The following is a 19,778-nucleotide window of genomic DNA, read 5'->3' on the forward strand; positions in this document are numbered from 1 at the left end:
GGTCCAGTCTGTGGCCCCCACACCAGATAGAGAAATGTTTCCACTCAGTTTTTGGATACTTGCCAGGTTCTTATGACCTGGATTGGCCACTGTTGGAAACAGGATGTTGGGCGTGATGGACCTTTAGTTTGAGCCAGTTCTTATATTCTTATAAGATTTGAGTGGAAGGTTTCAGGGATTCAATCAAGACCCTGAAAACCCTCTCCGAGAGTTGCAGGGGCTGGAGGATCATGCACTCAACATTCTCTCCATGAGGGCAATGGCCGGCGGTTAAGGTGGCACAAGGTGCCCTGGTTCTGCAATAGGAGGTCGGGGGCCATCCCCAGCAGAACCGGTGCGCTCATGGACAGGTCCTGGAGCAAAGGAAACCACACTTGCCTTGGCCAGGAGGGTGCCTCCAGGATCATGGTGTCCCATCCCCCCACCCCCCGTCTTCTTGTAGCTTCATTAGAGTCTTCAAGAGGAGCGGAGTTGGCGGATATGCTACAGGAGGCCTTGTCCCCAGTGAAGGGAGAAGGCGTTGCGGGCCGGATGGCCCTTCCCCAGAATCAGAACATGCTCACTTCGTGATTGTGGGGAGAGGCGAACAGGGCCATGTCCGGCGTTCCCCAGCAGTGTAATACGCTGGCAATCACTGGGTTCAAGGACCACTCGTGAGCCATGAAGGACCAGCTGAGGTGGTCCGCCAATGTGTTTAGGTGGCCCGGCAAGCATGTGGCTCGCAGATACATCCCCTTGGAGAGGGCCCAATCCCAGACCTGCAACGTCTCCTGGCAGAAGGTGGAAGGAGCCCGTGCCTCCCTGCTGCTTGATGTATCACTTGGTTGACCGTTCTGATGAGGACGACCTTGGAGGAGAGCCTGTTCTGGAAGGCCCACAAGACATACCGGATCACCTGCAACTCCAGAAAATTTATCTGGCAATGGGACTCGTCCACAGTCCAGAGGCTCTGAATATGTAGGCCGTCCATGTGGGCCCCCCACCCTGAGGCGAGGCATCTGTGGTGGTGAGGGTCACCTAGGGTGGAGCAGGCTGAAATGGGAGTCCTATCTCCAGATTGCACAGGGTTTCCCATCAGGGCAGGGAGAGACGGAGGGGATCTGTGACCACACTGGCACTTCCAAATCCTGGGATGCCTGCTGCCATTGACACTGCAAGACCCACTGTGGGTCCCCTCATGCAGAGGTGGGCAAAGGGGGTCATGTGGACTGAGGCCGCCATATGGTTCAGCAGGTGGAGCAGCAGACTGGCTGGTAACGTCGCTTTGCTGCGAATAAGGGTAGCAAATGAGGAGGTGACTGCTCAATCTCTGGGCAAAAAAGCCTTGGCTTGTGCCGTATGCAACCTGGCACCGATTAAGTCCAGCTGTGGAGACTAAATGAGGTGTGACTTGGGGAAGTTGATAACAAATCCCAGTCTGTAAGGTGGTGACCTTCAAGGCTAGAGTGGTCATGGCCCTGGAGTGCGAATCGCTCCAGATCAGCCAGTCGTCCAGGTATGGAAAGATGTGGACCGAGCGACGCCTGAGGTAGGCAGCCACCACTGCCAAGCATTTTGTCAAGACCTTGCAGCTGATGCCAGCCCAAAGGGCAGCACTTAGTATTGAAAATGTGCCATCCCCACGAAAAAGCGAAGGTACTTCCTGTGGCTGGGGACAATTGCAATATGTGCATAAGCCTCCTTTAAAATGAGGGAGCAGAGCCAGTCTCCTCTTTGGAGGAGTGGAATCAGCATGTCCAGAGACACCATCTTAAATTTTTCTCTTACGAGAAAACGGTTCAATGCCCTGAGGACGAGAATGGGGTGCAGGCTGCCATTCCTCTTCGGAATGATGAAGTACCTCGAATAGAAGCTGTGCTCCCACTGTTCACGGGGAACCGGTTCTACTGCGCCCGCTACTAGAAGGGAGGAAAGTTCAGATTGGAGGACGACCTGATGGGCAGACGAATCCCACAATGGACATGGGGGAGCAGTCTCTGGGAGCCTGCTGAACTTTAGGTGCTAGCCCTGGAGGATGATGGAGAGGACCCAACGATCCGAAATGATTGCTTCCCAGCAGCAGGCAAAGTAGAGGTGCCTGCCACTGACTGGGGGGATCAGCCACCATGGGAACTGGTGTTTGGCTCATGCCCCCTCACCGCCAGTCGGGGCCTGCTGAGGGGCTGGTTGGGGCCTCTGCGCCCGCTGCTGTTGGCCTAGGCCCCTGGGGCTGGGTTGAGGTGGCCAAGTACGGGGAGCTGGAGGCAAGTATTTCCTTGGCTGGTAGAAGGGCTTGCGCTGGCCCTGCCTGGAAGAATTTCTGTCGCTGGAAGGGCCTTCGGAGGGGCTGATGGAGAGTTGTGGAAGGGTATCATGCTGATCCTTTAGTTGCGCCTTGACCTCTTACCTTGGCCCCAAAAAGTTTCTCTCCTGTGCAGGGGAGATCCGCAAGCCTGTCTTGCATCTCTGGGAGGAGGTCGAAGGCTCTGAGCCAAGCCAGCCGCTTGGCACCAACACCCCCGGCGGTTAAGCAGGCTGCGGTCTCAAAGATGTCATAGGTTGACCTGACCTCGTGTCTACCTGCTTCCAGGCCCAGCTTAACGAGGGCAGTCTGGGACTCCTGCTGTTGCTGGGGGAAGTTTTCCGCAAAATCTTGGCCTTCCTTCCACAAGTTGCGGTCATCGTGTAATATAAAGCTGGCAGGCTGCAATAAGGGCCAACAGCATCGCACCCCTGAACATCTTTCTCCCAATGCCATCGAGCTCACGGTGTTGATACCCCAAGTGGGGAGGGGGAGGGGGGGGGGGCGGGCAGAAGCATGTGTCCTGGATCGTCTGGCCTTTTTGAGAGTGGTCTCCACCACCGCAGATTGGTGGGTTAAGTGCTGCCATTCAAAGCCCACTGCCTGTTGGACCAGGTAAGTTGCATCAGCTTTCCTGTTCACCAGGGCCACAGACACCGGGTGTTCCCACACACGGAGGGGGAGCTTTAAAGATGTTGTGAACCGGCACCACCACGACCTCTTTGGGGATGTCGAACTGGAGGATCTCCAGCATCTTACGACGGGAGTCCTCTTCTGACGGCAGTTGGAAGGGGATGGCCTTTGCCACTGCCCTCACAAAGCTGGCGAAAGATAGGTCCTCGGGAGGGGGGGGCCCCCCCAACACCGTTCCTCCGGAGGGGAAGGCTCAGAGAGAGGGTCGTCTGAGAACTCTGATGATGCGTCCAAGGAGTCATAAGAACATGCCATTCTGGGTCAGACCAAGGGTCCATCAAGCCCAGCATCCTGTTTCCAACAGTGGCCAATCCAGGCCATAAGAACCTGGCAATTACCCAAAAACTAAGTCTATTTCATGTTACCGTTGCTAGTAATAGCAGTGGCTATTTTCTAAGTCAACTTAATTAATAGCAGGTAATGGACTTCTCCTCCAAGAACTTATCCAATCCTTTTTTAAACACAGCTATACTAACTGCACTAACCACATCCTCTGACAACAAATTCCAGAGTTTAATTGTGCGTTGAGTGAAAAAGAACTTTCTCCGATTAGTTTTAAATGTGCCCCATGCTAACTTCATGGAGTGCCCCCTAGTCCTTCTATTATTCAAAAGAGTAAAAAAAAAAAAAAAAAAAAAAAAAAAAAAATGGATTCACATCTACCCGTTCTAGACCTCTCATGATTTTAAACACCTCTATCATATCCCCCCCCTCAGCCGTCTCTTCTCCAAGCTGAAAAGTCCTAACTTCTTTAGGTTATTTTTCCCTATATGCATCACCTTGCACTTGTCCACATTAAATTTCATCTGCCATTTAGAGGCCCAATTTTCCAGCTTCACAAGGTCTTCCTGCAATTTATCATAATCTGCTTGTGATTTAACTACTCTGAACAATTTTGTATCATCTGCAAATTTGATTACCTCACTCATCATATTTCTTTCCAGATCATTTTTTAAATATATTCAAAAGTAAGGTTCCCAGTACAGATCCCGTAGGCACTCCATTGCCCACTCCCACTGAGAAAATTGTCCATTTAATCCTACTCTCTGTTTCCTGTCTTTTAGCCAGTTTGTAATCCACGAAAGGACATAGCCACCTATCCCATGACTTTTTACTTTTCCTAGAAGCCTCTCATGGGGAACTTTGTCAAACACCTTCTGAAAATCCAAGTACACTACATCTACTGGTTCACCTTTATCCACATGTTTATTACCTCCTTCAAAAAAGTGAAGCAGATTTGTGAGGAAAGACTTGCCTTGGGTAAAGCCATGCTGACTTTGTTCCATTAAACCATGTCTTTCTATATTGTTCTGTGATTTTGAGGTTTAGAACACTTTCCACTATTTTTCCTGGCACTGAAGTCAGGCTAACCGGTCTGTAGTTTCCCAGATCTCCCCTGGAGACCTTTTTAAATATTGGGGTTACATTTTCTATCCTCCAGTCTTCAGGTACAATGGATGATTTTAATGATAGGTTACAAATTTTTACTAATAGATCTGAAATTTCATTTTTTAGTTCCTTCAGAACTCTGGGGTGTATACCATCCGGTCCAGGTGATTTACTACTTTTCAGTTTATCAATCAGGTCTACTACATCTTCTAGGTTCACCTTGATTTGGTTCAGTCCATCTGAATCATTACCCGTGTAAACCTTCTCCATTACGGGTACCTCCCCAACATCCTCTTCAGTAAACACCGAAGCAAAGAAATCATTTAATCTTTCCGCGATGGCCTTATCTTCTCTAAGTGCCCCTTTAACCCTCACAGGTTTTCTGCTTCGGATATATTTTTTAAAGTTTTTACTGTGAGTTTTTGTCTCTACTGCCAACTTCTTTTCAAATTCTCTCTTAGCTTGTCTTATCAATGTCTTACTTTTAACTTGCCAAAGTTTATGCATTTTCCTATTTTCCTCTGTTGGATCCTTCTTCCAATTTTTGAAGATCTTTTGGCTAAAATAGCTTCTTTCACCTCCCCTTTTAACCATGTCAGTAATCATTTTGCCTGCTTTCCATCTTTCTTAATGTGTGGAATACATCTGGATTGTGCTTCTAGGATGGTTTTTTGTTTTTTTTTTGTTTTTTTTTTAACAATGACCTTACCTCTTGCACACTTTTTACTTTTGTAGCTGCTCCTTTCAGTTTTTTTCTAACTATTTTTCTCATTTTATCAAAGTTTCCCTTTTGAAAGTTTAGCACGAGAGCCATGGATTTGCTTACTGTCCCCCTTCCAGTCATTAATTCAAATTTGATCATATTATGATCACTATTGCCAAGCGGCCCCACCACCGTTACCTCTCTCACCAAATCCTGTGCTCCACTGAGAATTAGATCTAAAGTTGCTCCCTCTCTCGTCTGTTCCTGAACCAATTGCTCCATAAAGCTCTCATTTATTCCATCCAAGAACTTTATCTCTGTAGCGTGTCCCGATGATACATTTACCCAGTCAATATTGAGGTACTTGAAGTCTCCCAGGTACCTCACGCCGAAATCATATTACACCTGTCTTATTCTCTTTCCATTGGCTGCCAATTAAATACCGAATTCAGTTCAAAGTGTTATCAATTATTCATTCGCTTATCTATAATATTTCATCTACCTGTCTATGCACTAATCTTCGCATATATAAACCTCCCAGACAACTCAGATCTCTCTCCAAAAATCTTTTAGATGTACCCACAATTAAACTGGCTAAACACGAATTAACTAGAAAAAGGGCTTTTTCAGTAGCCGGCCCTGTTTTATGGAATTCACTCCCAGACTCTCTTCGCCTCATTTCTTCCACACAACAGTTTAAAAAATCATTAAAAACCTACTTATTTCAGAAAGCATACAGTTTACTCTCTAACTTGCAAAATTAACATTCACTTATCTTCCATATTGACACTACTTTTTTCAAACAGTTATATCCATAAGAAATAATACTATAGATTCAACCCAATTCACTGTTTAATGATGTAGGGCACAAATGTTCATTGTAATATTATTTTTAATGTTAGTTTTTATTTTGTTCTCATTTTGTTTATCATGTATGTTCGGTTGAAAACCGTTTTTATTTTATTTTTAAAAAATGTATCCATTATGTGTGTTTGGTTGTAAACAGTTTTGATTAATTCCTTTGAATTGTAAAGGTGGTATATAAACATTTTTAAATAAATAAATAAAATTACCGCACTACCAATTTGGTTAGCTTCCCTAATTTCTCTTAGCATTTCACTGTCCGTCTCACCAGGTGGACAGTGGTATACCCCTATCACTATAGTCTTCCCCGACACACAAGGAATTTCTACCCATAAAGATTCAATTTTGTATTTAGTCTCATGCAGGATGTTTATCCTGTTGGACTCTATGCCATCCCGGACAAAGCGCCACACCGCCTCCCAGGTGCTCCTCTCTGTCATTGCAATATAATTTGTACACCCCAGTATAGCACTGTCCCATTGGTTATCCTCTTTCCACCATGTCTCTGAGATGCCAATTAAGTCTATGTCATCATTCACTGCTATACATTCTAATTCTCCCATCTTACTTCTTAGACTTCTGGCATTAGCATACAAACATTTCAAAGTTTGTTTTTTGTTTATATTTTCATTCTGCTTTTTAATTGATAGGGATAAGTTAGAATTTTTTAGCTCAGGTTAGTTTTTAGTTACAGGCACTTGGACTACTTTTCTTATTATTGGAACCTCACTGTCTGGATGCCGTAATTCTAATGCATCATTAGTATCCTTTAAAGATACCTCTCTCCGAACCATGCGCTGCTGAGCGACTGTCGGCTTTCCCCTTTGTTCTAGTTTAAAAGCTGCTCTATCTCCTTTTTAAAGGTTAGCGCCAGCAGTCTGGTTCCACCCTGGTTAAGGTGGAGCCCATCCCTTCAGAAGAGACTCCCCCTTCCCCAAAAGGTTCCCCAGTTCCTAACAAAACTGAATCCCTCTTCCTTGCACCATCGTCTCATCCACGCATTGAGACTCCGGAGCTCTGCCTGCCTCTGGGGACCTGCGCGTGGAACAGGGAGCATTTCAGAGAATGCTACCCTGGAGGGTCTGGATTTAAGCTTTCTACCTAAGAGCCTAAATTTGGCTTCCAGAACCTCCCTCCCACATTTTCCTATGTCGTTGGTGCCCACATGTACCACTACAGCCGGCTCCTCCCCAGCACTGTCTAAAATCCTATCTAGGTGACGCGTGAGGTCCGCCACCTTCGCACCAGGTAGGCAAGTTACCAGGTGATCCTCACGCCCACCAGCCACCCAGCTATCTACATTCCTAATAATCGAATCACCAACTATGACAGCCGACCTAACCCTTCCCTCCTGGGCAGTAGGCCTTGGAGATATCCTCAGTGTGAAAGGACAATGCATCACCTGGAGAGCAGGTCCTTGCTACAGGATCCTTTCCTGCTGCACCTGGTTGGTGCTCTCCGATCATGAGACCACCTTCCTCCAAGGCAGCGCCAGGGCTGCCAGTCTGAAGTTGGGACTTGACTACTATGTCCCTGAAGGTCTCATCTATATACCTCTTTGTCTGCCTCAGCTCCTCCAGGTCTGCCACTCTAGCCTCCAGAGATCGGACTCGTTCTCTGAGAGCCAGGAGCTCTTTGCATCGCATGCACATGTACAACTTCTCACCGGTGGGTAAAAAATCATACATGTGACACTTGATGCAAAAGACTGGGAGGCCCCCCCCTCTTGCTGCTGGACTGCTGCCTTCATCTCAATTTTGATCAGTACCTAGTTAAGTTTTAGGTTGCTATGGGAGTAGGAATCTGTCTAATTAACGTCCTTTAAATGTATTAGTGAATTCACTATATGTCTGGTAGTGGCCTACAGGGGTCTGATCGAATTCTCAAATTTTGTTGTTGGGTTTTTTTTTAATGAAAGTGGCACCTGCCTATAAATTAGAGGATGAGCTAGAGATGGGAGGGTAGGGAAATACAAACAGTCTAACTTCAGTTAGTCAGCCAGAGTAACTCACTGCTCTCTTGATTAACAAATGTTGGTCCCTATTCAAACCAAGTCACACTACCTCAACACCTTTCCAAGGTGAGTAACTGGACTGAAGTTTTCAACCTTTTTACTTAGGTATACACTGCTCCTAGCTTATTTCTAGCTTCTGGCTACTTTATTTTTTGTTTTTTTTGAGTTTTTGTTTTTTTTTTTTTTTAAATGCAATCTCAGTTCTGCTTACTAGCTGCCTTACAGACTTTTAAAAATAAACACACTACGTACCTGCTTACTAGCTGCCTTACTGACTGACTATTTAAAAATACAAACAGTCTAACTTGTTTATTCGCTGCCTTACTTACTCTTAAAAGCACAAACACACAAACACAATAAATAATATTACCAAATAGTTAACTTTGCCCCAATGCTTTTAAGAAAGACAAAGACCCAAGCAAAAACTTACTGATTCTTTTCAGCCACCAGCAAGGTGATCCTCTCCTCTCAGTGTTCCCACTGGAATGCCATCACCCCACAGGTCATAGGGTCCCCAGGCCTGGGCCCCAAAGGCACAGAGGACCATGGAGGCACCGATGGGCCCTTAGGCATCGATGGGGGCAGCCATGGTACATGGGGGAGGAACCAGTGGTGGCCCGGGGAACCGCGGGCATCAGCACCTGGTCCCTGTGGCCTCATCCTCCTTGGAGGATCCGGGATCATTCTGGTGGAGGGAATCTGTGGGCGAGGAGGAATTGGGGGCCTCTCGGGCACCAGTTGGGTCGGTAGGATGCCATGGACGTCCAAACGCTCTAGCAGGGGCGTAAGCATGGAAAGCGGAGGCTCGGGCATCTGTATGGGGGCCGGTGGCACTGGCAGCTCGATGCTTTGAAGCGCTTTGAGCACCGATTGCACCCTGCGGTCCAACTACTCCTGGAAGTCCTGTGTAGGTAGGACTGATTGAGGGGGACGAGGCGTCGCCGGCACACCCTCAGAGGAACCATGAGGGGGCCCGGTGCCCAGCACTGTTGCCAGTGGGGAAAGCCATGGGCTACAGGGGACACCGGAGGATAGGGCCTCCTAGCGGCCGGTGCCGCTTCTGTGGCGGCTCAGCGGCCGCCAATGCCGCTCCGAATCCGGAACAGTGTCTGGACGGTGACTGGTGTCTATGCTTCCTGGGTTTCTAGCACTCGGCCCGGTCTTTCCCTGGCGCAGAGGACGACGACCCCGAGGTTAGAGGGAGGGGAGAGACCGAGGATTGATCTCCCTCTCCGCAATCCTTAGGGGTACTGGAGAGCGAGACCGCCAGGGGGAGAGATGGGGATGGTTCTCAGTGGTCCTTAGGCGTGGAGGAAAACAGTCACCGAGGTGGACGGTCTTGGAGAGCCAAAAAAAGTTTCTCCATTTTGTCCAGGCGAGCACAAAGCCCTTTGGGAGTCATTTGGTCGCAAAAACACCACCCTCGGACGTTGTGCGGTGTCCCCAGGCAGATGATGCATACTTCATGCGGATCTGTGATGGACATGGTCAGCGGGCATGGGGGGGGGGGGGGGGGGGGCACCATCAAAAACCAGACAGCAAAGAAAGAGCCCGACCGACGGGGACCCAGGAATTGACCGTGAATTGCGGAGGCAATTAACAAGGCTACCGGCCGGGACCTGAAAGCGAAGGGGGACCAGAGGCAGAAGAAAAAACCCTGAAAAATGCAAAGCAATGCTGCAAGGGTTTGGAGCTCCACAACCGCGAGTCTACTGCACCACGGAAAAGAAGAGACTGAAGGGGGACCTTGCATGGACTCACGGATAGCAGCAGGCTGGGCATGCTCAGTTTGCCAGTCAAAGTTTCTAGAAACTTTGACAAGTTTGCCATGCCGGGCTCCATCTGATGTCACCCACATGTAAGCACTACCATCCTGCTTGTCCTAGGAGAAAGAAAAGTATTTTCTACGTTTTGTTTTAAGTCTGCTAGATGTTAGTTTCATGGTGTGTCCCTTTGTTTTAGTATTTGAAAAGGTGAATAGCCACCCTTTCTACTCCACTCATGATTTTATAAATTTCAATCATGCCCCTCTTAGCCATCTCTTTTCCAGGCTGAACAGCTCTAACCTGTATAGCCTTATTGTAGGGGAGTTACTGTTCCAATCCCTTTATCATATGTTCTTCTCTGTACCTTTTCTAGTCCTGTCTTTTTGACATTCCAAAATTTGATAAGGCAGTAGCTTCCAAATCACTCAAAGAGAAGCAAACTAAATCAGGTAAGCCCCCTTTTTCCCCAAAACAAAATACAAATTTACTCTTCCCACTCACCGGAGAAGCTGGGTGTCTACGAAGTTCTGTTGTGAAGTCCACCTCTTTGTACTGCTCACGATTTTCCACAGGACGCTTAATCCTCTCATCTGTGCGAAAGTGAAAGTCAACTGGCTTGGTAAAATGATTGGATGGTTTTATCACTGGCTGTCCTGAAGAGCAGAGAAACAAAAAGACAACAAGCCTTCAATGGGAAGCTTGATGTGATGTGACCAGCAGGACTAAACTCCATTTCAAACCCAGAGGGCAATCACGGAGATTACACCCCTTAACCAATAAGCCTTGATGCTTTTAATGCAACTGTAACATTGCTCCCTTCTTCAACAGCAGAGAGGAAAGGAGAATTGGATTCAGACAACTACCAATAGTGCCCAGACTTCTACAGTCTGGAGTACTGATACTCAGGTATAAGAGAAAAAGCACTAGACTGTTTCTATGGCAATGTATGTCAAGAAATTCTGTCTGAATTTAAGAAAGCTCAGCCAGTAAAAAATGTTACTAGCTGAAACTTTTATGGGTTATCATAAAGCTTGGGTAACTGCACAGAGCAGCACTTGCTACCTATGAAAGTTTGCTGGGCAGACCAGATGGACCATTTGGTCTTTTTTTTCTGCTGACATTACTATGTTAACCCTTATACTCTTGGATAGTAACCTTCCATTGTAAGCAACAAGTACCAACAATACAAAGATACAACAAATACTACCAAGAAATGGCAACAAGACTCCAAATTAACTAGGAGAAAGCCTTTTGATTTCTTTGATTAGACTGTCAGTGGCTATTTGGAATAATGCTCATAACACTTACTACCCTTAAAGGAAGGCAAGGAGATAAGAAACTTGCTGGGCAGACTGGATGGACCATTTGGTCTTTATCTGCCATCATTACTATATCTTATGTTACCCGAAGGAGATTTAATTTGGTTCCCTCCATTCTAGAATTAAAAGAGTCCCAAATCAATTTGCAGTTGAAGATTTTAGTAGCTAGAAGCAGAAAGTACCCTGACCTTGTGGTTACTGACCTTGAAAATGTTTTTTCTTGGTGCAATTTGTTCTGCGTGTAAGGTTTCTGAACTGCAGGCCTTGTCTTGCCGGGAGCCTTTCCTCTGGGTGACTCCAGTGGTGGTCCGACTACATACTGCATCCAGATGGCAGATGAAATTTAATGTGGACAAGTGCAAGGTGTTGCGCATAGGGAAAAAATAACCCTTGCTGTAGTTACACAATGTTAGGTTCAAGGATCGTCGGCTCCCCACAACGCAATGCACGTGGCATTGACGAGGCAGGGGAAACAGTAAAACACCCTCCAGAGCTCGGGAGACTGCAGTGCAAAATAAAGTACTCAAATTTTTTTTTTAAATCACTGACTCGCACAGCCCAGGGTTTCAGAGCATTGCAGACTCTGGGCCAAGGGGGGAGGGACCAGCCCACTGGTAAATCCCCCCTAGAGACTCACCAGTGCTCCGGGGACAGAGGCTGCAAACAGGGGAAGAAAACAACAGACCTCGGCAGCCCAGCCTGCAACCGGGGAGGCAGCCCTGCTGACTTCTCCCCAGGAGGCAAACTGCTTAGTGCTTTTTTTTTTTCTTCTTAAAAGAGCCGCTTTGGTCTAACACCAGAGGTACAGAAACAAAAACTAGGCTGCTGCTGCTCTTTTTTTTTTCCCCAAAAAAGTTAAGGATAGTACCAGGACCGCAGGTTCTGCCACCTTCATCTGCTGGAGACAGAGAAATACCGACGGGATCGCAGGTGGCACACTGGTATATTAGTGGGTGCCCTTCAAGTTTTTCTCTGTCTCCATCTGCTGGGAGGCAAAACCCAGCAGTCTGGACTGATCCGGGTACGTACAGGGAACTGAGTCTTAGACCACATGTCCACCAACCAATTACGCAGCTACAAGAGACACTAAGCGCCACCACACAGACCATACTCCTAGCAGTAGTGTGGACCAGATCATACAAGGCATTTGCCACATAGGCCACCCCTGCCTGCAGATGGGCCGCCTGTGGTGGGGGTCAGCACAACTGGAGATGCTGGCTCCTATGGCTTCTGGATCCAACATAAGCAAGCAAGCTGCATCAAGCTAGCACAGACTGCTGCCCGGAGGCACAACACTGAGACCTCGAACATGCGCTTCAACTGGACCTCCAGTTTGCGATTCTGGACATCTGAGGGCCGACGCTCCGGCCACTGGAATCGTAGTCTTCTTGGTCACAGCTGATACCCAGAATCAACCTTGGGCATTTTAAGGCATTCGAAGTGTTCCTCCAATAAGGGATACAGCTTCACCATGGCCCTTCTAACCTTCAAGCCTGCTTCCAGGGAGTCCCACTCCCAACTAACAAGCTTCTGAATCTTCTTTGGAATGGGAAAGGCACTGGGAGAACCCTGCAAACCATCCCGTATGGGGTTAACACCATCGCTATCTAATTCCTCCAAGACTTGAGGAATGAATGGTCAGAGCTCCTCTTTCTCAAACCAGCGCACCACATGGGGGTCGTCACTCTCCACTCTGGCCATTTCCGCAAGGTAGTCATCCTTTCTGCCATCCTCAGGAAGTTGGTCCTCATCCGGGTCTCCCACCAGGTCTGTATCTGGAAAGGCTGCTCCCCCTCTTCCAACAGATTGCCAGACTCCCCTAAATCCCCTAGGGTCTCTATCCGGACAAGGGGTCTGCAACCCACAATGCCCATCCAGTCTCCCAGAGTCCAACCCCGAGGATGCTCGAGCTCACTTGGATGGTCGCAAAGACAGCTCCTAGAGTCTGTGCTTGGCTGGCTGGCATGCCAGAAAAGCCTAATGCATCAGTAGGACGAATTCCAGAGAAAACTCTCGAGAAGCCCCATGAACACCATTCAGGCTGCTAGGCTCGGAGACCTCCCCCTCCTCCACACCATCCTCACAAAACTGCGCCGCAAGGGAGAGAGGTGGAGAGTCACTTGCCCCCTCACAGCAATTCCCCATGGAAATTGAAGGGGGAGAGGTCCCCACCTTCGCACCCCCTCTTAGCACAGCCAGTGCACAGGGAAAGAGAGCTAAGGGGGGTTGACCAGGTCCCACAGGCCCTACAGGCCTCCACAGGCGGTTTCTCCAACATCCCCACTGCTGCAGCACCCCCACCGTAAGGCCGCACCACACTGTTCAGCCAAAACAGTGTGGAAAGGCAGACAAAAAAAAAAGCTTCAGAGTCCTACAAATGCAGCAGAAACAGGGGCGGGGGGGAGCCCAGGCCTGCTATCCCTTCAGCACCACACGGTTGGGCAAGATGCCTGCACAGAGCTAAAAATAAACCCGCTCCCCAAGCAGGAGAAGTCGCATGCGGAGCAAAAGCTTCTCCCCCCCCCCCCCCGGCAAACACCCCCCTGCAGCGCATCCGCAACCACTGCTCCTCACTCCTGAAAAAAATAATGGCAGAACAAACCACCCACCTCCACGGTCCTGCACCACAGGCCAACTCTCCTGGCTGTCCCTCAATCAGTGCTTAGCTTTTTTAGTCTTTCCTCGTAGAAGAGCTGTTCCATCCCCTTTATCATTTTGGTTGCCCTTCTCTGTACCTTCTCCATCGCAATTATATCTTTTTTGAGATGCGGCGACCAGAATTGTACACAGTATTCAAGGTGTGGTCTCACCATGGAGCGATACAGAGGCATTATGACATTTTCCGTTCTATTAACCATTCCCTTCCTAATAATTCCTAACATTCTGTTTGCTTTTTTGACTGCTGCAGCACACTGAGCCGACGATTTCAATGTGTTATCCACTATGATGCCTAGATCTCTTTCTTGGGTTGTAGCACCTAATATGGAACCCAACATTGTGTAACTACAGCAAGGGTTATTTTTCCCTATATGCATCACCTTGCCATTATCCACATTAAATTTCATCTGCCATTTGGATGCCCAATCTTCCAGTCTTGCAAGGTCCTCCTGTAATGTATCACAGTCTGCTTGTGATTTAACTACTCTGAACAATTTTGTATCATCTGCAAATCTGATTACCTCACTCATCATATAACAGAAGCTCTAGCTGTGTGTGCAATGCAGTTGCGCTGTGAGGGTGGGTTTGAAATGTGTGTTGCACAGGTTTCCCTTTGCACTCATCACCCCCCCTCCAAAGACTCCACAACTAAAACCTGCACCAACTCCAGCAGTTCTTCAGTTGAGAGGACCTGGGCTCTCTGCCAGGCAGATGCTCAGTTCTAGCATTGCTCACCAGTCCTGCACTTTTCAATTTTGTATGCCTACCTCTAGTCCCACTTGTCACATCAGTGCCAGATGGATGGACAGAAAACAAAGTGCATTTTTTATTTCATAAAATACACTAAAAACAAAACTCCGCAGTAACTGACAAGAGCAGTAGCACAATGAGTGCCAACGGGAAAAGCATGGCTTGCAATCACAACTGCTTTCCTGGGATGAAAACAAGCAGTGTTGTAGCAGAAGAAACCCTTCTGCAGTTTAGGTTTTACTTCTCCATTTGCACTGTGCCATTTGGTGAAACGAACATGTGCAACCCAATAACTAACCTGCACCAGAAATAGCAATTTTCAGTGAGGACTCATTTCTTCGGCGTTGTTCTGCCACTTCCTGCTGTAGCTGCTGCATCTTCTCCAGTTCCTGATCCTCTGTGCTCTTCAGTCTACCAGATAAGTTCTTCCTTCTGAGTACAAATAATCAGAACACATGGAAATGCTCTTTCAAAACCACTCTACACACCCAGGAATCTTTTCAGTCATGGGCTCTCCACTTATCCCCTACAGCTAAGCTCAGTTTAAAACATATTCCTAAATTTAGGACCCCCGTATAGAAAAGGGTAGAGGAAATGAGTTATAAACATGCTAATTGGAATATTTATTGCAAAATGCTGTTTGCCCCTGCAATGACTGAGAAAGTTAATTGGGAGGGGATATAATAGAGGGAAAAATTTTCAGGGTAGTGGCACAAGGCATCAGGTCCCAGACCAGGTTCCAATTGATCTTGAAGCACAAAGATGACGTTTTTGTTGCATTGCTTTCAATACAGACTAATATCACCATCCCACACATGCTACTTTCCCTCTGTATTACGGTGTTTTTATTTGCCTTAACACATACATTTAATTTAAATGTATTTTATTCTCAATGTCTACGTTTTTATCTTTTGAATTAATTGGGTGCTATCTAAATTGTAAACCACTTAGTCCATACTATGTATAAGCATATAAGAAACTTTTAAAGAAAGAAAGAAAGAGAAGGAAACTACTGGGTCAAGAAAGGAGATATGGAGACTGACATGGCTCATACAGAATGAGCCTTGACATGACTTTCAAACTCTAAGCCTGCCTGAGCGTACAAGGAGGAAATAGTCCTCAAGCCAATGGGATATGGTCTGCTTGGATACCGCAACCCCCAATCTGTTCTAGGTCAAAAGAGACAAAAATTGAGTGGATAGGCGTTGAGGTGCCATTTGTTCCAAGTAAAAGGCCAGAGCCCTTTTACAATCCAGGGTGTGCAGAGCCCGCTCATCCCGGTGAATGTGCGGCTTTGGAAAAAAGGAAGGCAATGCAATGGATTGATTAAGATGGAACTCCGAAACCACCTTAGGAAAGAGTTTCGGGTGCGTACACAGAACCACCTTATGACAAAATTTTTTATGAAGGGGTAAGACACCAGAGCTTGCAGATCACTCACCCTGCGCACGGAAGTAACCATAACCAAGAAGATGACCTTCAGGATAGGTACTTCTCGTCGCAGAATTGCAATGGCTCAAAAGGAGCTTTCATGAGCTGAGACAGGATGAAGTTGAAGACCCAGGAAACTGCTGGTGGCCGAGTGGAGGGCTTACAGCTGTAACAAGACTCATGAACCGCCCCATAAGCATATGGGTGGAAATTGAGGAACCATCCTTAACCTGATGGTATGCCCCATTGGCACTTGGCACTGCAGACCAGACTCAGAGGGACAAGAGGTAGTCCAGAAGCTTTGGTGGGGAACAGGAGAAGAGATGGAGACCACACCCCACACACCAAGCTGAAAACAGCTTTCACTTGAGATTGTAGGATTTCCTTGTGGAGGGTTTTTCTGGACAGGCTCTCCAAAAGGCCCAAATCCTGTACATTCACCCAGTCAACATCCAAACAGTTAGAGACTTGGCTCAGAGGATGGGGTGCCAGAGTCTGCCCAGGTTCTGAGAAAGTAGGTCCGGAGAAGTCCCCAGCCTGATTGAGGCCACATAGCAATCTCCCACAGAAGCAGGAACCAGACTTGTCGAGGCCAAAAGTGGGTGATCAGGATCATGGTATCCTTGTCCTGCTGGAGCGTTTGGAGTCTTTTTGAGATGAGCAGAAGGGTAGGGTAAGTGTATAGCAGCCCGGTGCTCCAGTGAATCAAAAAAGCATCTGCCACCGATCCCCTGCTCATCCAGCCTAGGGAGCAAAGCGATCCACCTTCCTGTTCTCCAAGGAGCAAAAAGGTCTATGGTCCAGGGTCCCCCACGAGCAAAAGATGCTGTTCGCTACCTCTTGAGGGACCACTCAAGAGGCTGGAAGGTACTGCTCAAGGAGATCGCAAGGATGTTGTCTACTCCAGGGAAGTACACCACTCTAAGGAGAACTCTGTTCTCAATGGCCTACGACCAGATCTGGACTGCCTCCTGGCAGAGGGTGCAGGTTTCTGTTCCTCCCTGCTTGTTCAGATACCACATAGCTACCTGACTGTCTGTCTGAACAAGGACCACTTTGTTGAAAAGTTGCACTCTAAATACCTGTAGGGCATACTGGATCACCCACAACTCCAGGAAGTTGATCTAGGACTGCTTCTTCTGCTAGGACCAAAGTCCCTGTGTGTGGAGGCCTGCAATCTGGGGACGTGGGCTCCAGAAGGGCATCCCCTGCTCCAGATTTGAAGGGGTTGTCCACCATGAGGGACTGCAAAGGAGTGTGGTGATTAGGACATGAGCTTGTAGATCCTGGGTAGCTTGACACCACTGGGATCGTAACATCCATTGAACCCTGCACATGTGAAGCTGAGTGAATGGTGTGACATGTGCCGTCACTGCCATATGACCCAGTAACCGTAGAAACTGGTGTGCCAAGACATGGGAGGAACCAGCGACTACACGAGCTAGAGTCACGAGGGTCTCTGCCCTGTCTCGAGGTAGAAAAGACTTCGCCTGGATGGGGCCCAGCCGGGCCCCAATAAAGTCCAGTTGCAAGGATGGTTGGAGATGGGATTTCAGATAACTGATCAGAAAAAGGAAAATTAGTTCTTACCTGTTAATTTTCATTCCTGTAGTACCACGGATCTGTCCAGACCATGGGTTGAGCCTCCTTTCCAGCAGGTGAAGACAGACCAAAACTGAAAGGGTATCCTATATGAGGACAGAGCCTACCCTGTAGCCCTTCAGTATAACCATTGTCAAAGCAGAGAAGATAAACACCATGGAACAAGCAAGTAACAGAAGAACTCGAGCAAACAAGAGAACTCTGAAAATATTGAACAAGAGAAAACAGTGGATAAATGAATGAATTCTGTGCATGGACACTCTTGCATGAATGCCCACAATCACATGGATGCTTCTGGTGCCTCCGATGAAGGGACACATAGAATAAGGATCTTCGAGCAGACAGGAAGATAGAAAGGGAAGGGAAGGGCGTCTGGACTGATCCGTGGTACTACAGGAATGAAAATTAACAGTTAAGAACTAATTTTCCTTTCCCTGTACATTCCCGGATCCGTCCAGACCATGGGATGTACCAAAGCTCCCTAGACAGGGTGGGACCTTGACAGGCCCACTCAAAGTACCTGCCGCCCAAAGGAACCAAAAATTGGAACCTGAACATCAAGGCGGTAATGTCGAGCAAAAGTATGCAGAGACTTCCAAGTAGCTACCCTGCATATCTCCTGCGGGGAGATAGACTGGCTCTCCGCCCAGGAAGCAGCCTGAGAACGCAAGGAATGGGCCTTAAGGCCCTCTGGGACCGGACGTCCTTGTCAGATGTAAGCCGACAAGATCGCTTCCTTCAACCAATGAGATATCGTAGCCTTAGAGGCCTGTTTGCCCTGGTTGGGGCCAAGCCATAAGACAAAAAGCTGATATTCATTCAAAAATTGGAAGAAGGATCCAACAGAAGAAAATAGGATAATGCATAAAACGTTGGCAAGTTAAATGTAAGACATTGATAAGACAGGTTAAGAGAGAATTTGAAAAGAAGTTGGCCGTAGAGGCAAAAACTCACGGTAAAAACTTTTAAAAATATATCCAAAGCAGAAAGCCTGTGAGGGAGTCAGTTGGACTGTTAGATGTCGAGGGGTTAAAGGGGCACTTAGAGAAGATAAGGCCATCGCGGAAAGATTAAATGATTTCTTTGCTTCGGTGTTTACTGAAGAGGATGTTTGGGAGGTACCCGTACTGGAGAAGGTTTTCATGGGTAAGGATTCAGAAGGACTGAACCAAATCACAGTGAACCTAAACGATGTGGTACACCTGATTGACAAACTGAAGAGTAGTAAATCTCCTGGCCCGGATGGTATACACCCCAGAGTTCTGAAGGAACTAAAAAATGAAATTTCAGACCTATTAGTAATAATTTGTAACCTGTCATAAAAATAGGAAAATTAGTTCTTACCTGATAATTTTCGTTCCTGTAGTACCACGGATCAGTCCAGACACCTGGGTTGTGACTCCGCACCAGCAGATGGAGACAGAGCAAAACTTGACGGGCTCCCTACATATAGTAAGGTGCCACCCACAGCCCCTCAGTCGAACGAACTGTCAAAGCAAAACCAGTGCCCGACTAACTAACTAGAACAATTTTAAACCAATTCAAACACCCCCGGGCTGAAAACCGAAAACATCAGACCAGAGGCAAGCGGCTTTATGCCAACAATTGCAGTACGAAAAACCAAACGAGCGGACTCTCTCTCTCTTCATCGTACCGAACAGACGGGCGGGAGCCTGGACTGATCCGTGGTACTACAGGAACGAAAATTATCAGGTAAGAACTAATTTTCCTTTCCCTGTACGTACCCGGATCAGTCCAGACACCTGGGATGTACCAGAGCAAACTACCGAGGGTGGGAAGCAGAGAGTCCCGCTCGGAGGACACTCGCCCCAAACCCCGGAGCCTCAGACGCCTGGACATCAAGCCTGTAATGCCGAGTGAAAGTATGCAAGGACTTCCATGTCGCAGCTCTACAGATCTCCTGCGTGGACACCTGAGAGACCTCGGCCCAGGACGTGGCTTGCGCCCGAGTGGAATGAGCACGGAGCCCCCTAGGTGCCAACTTACCGTGCAGAAGATATGCGGAACTAATAGCCTCTTTGAGCCAACGCGCAATAGTGGCCCGCGACGCAGCAGACCCCCGGCGAGGCCCGGACCAGGGAACAAACAGATGGTCGGAAACCCGGAAAGGATTCGTAACCTCCAGATACCGAAGCAGAATCCTGCGAACGTCGAGCTTCCTTAACTCTTTCATCCCCTTGTCCATCTGATTCCCGACCTCAAAACCTGGAAGGTCCACTGACTGATTTACGTGAAACGAGGACACCACCTTAGGCAAAAAGGACGGCACAGTCCGCAGGGAAACTCC

The 19,778-nt window shown here is 47.7% G+C and overlaps 1 protein-coding gene across 2 annotated transcripts in view; it reads right to left on the minus strand.

Annotated features, from left to right (window-relative positions):
• The window catches only part of TPX2 (TPX2 microtubule nucleation factor), a 246,042-nt gene that overhangs the window by 146,895 nt on the left and 79,369 nt on the right, over window positions 1-19,778 (minus strand). For both annotated transcript variants that reach the window (XM_029612898.1, XM_029612897.1), the window contains exons 4-5: window positions 14,736-14,869; window positions 10,212-10,363 (exon numbers count right to left, since the gene is read on the minus strand). In XM_029612898.1, coding sequence (XP_029468758.1) covers window positions 10,212-10,363; window positions 14,736-14,869 — 286 coding nt within the window. The remainder of the gene's footprint in view (window positions 1-10,211; window positions 10,364-14,735; window positions 14,870-19,778) is intronic.

This window comes from Rhinatrema bivittatum, chromosome 8, assembly GCF_901001135.1.
Source record: "Rhinatrema bivittatum chromosome 8, aRhiBiv1.1, whole genome shotgun sequence".
Lineage (NCBI taxonomy): Eukaryota > Metazoa > Chordata > Amphibia > Gymnophiona > Rhinatrematidae > Rhinatrema > Rhinatrema bivittatum.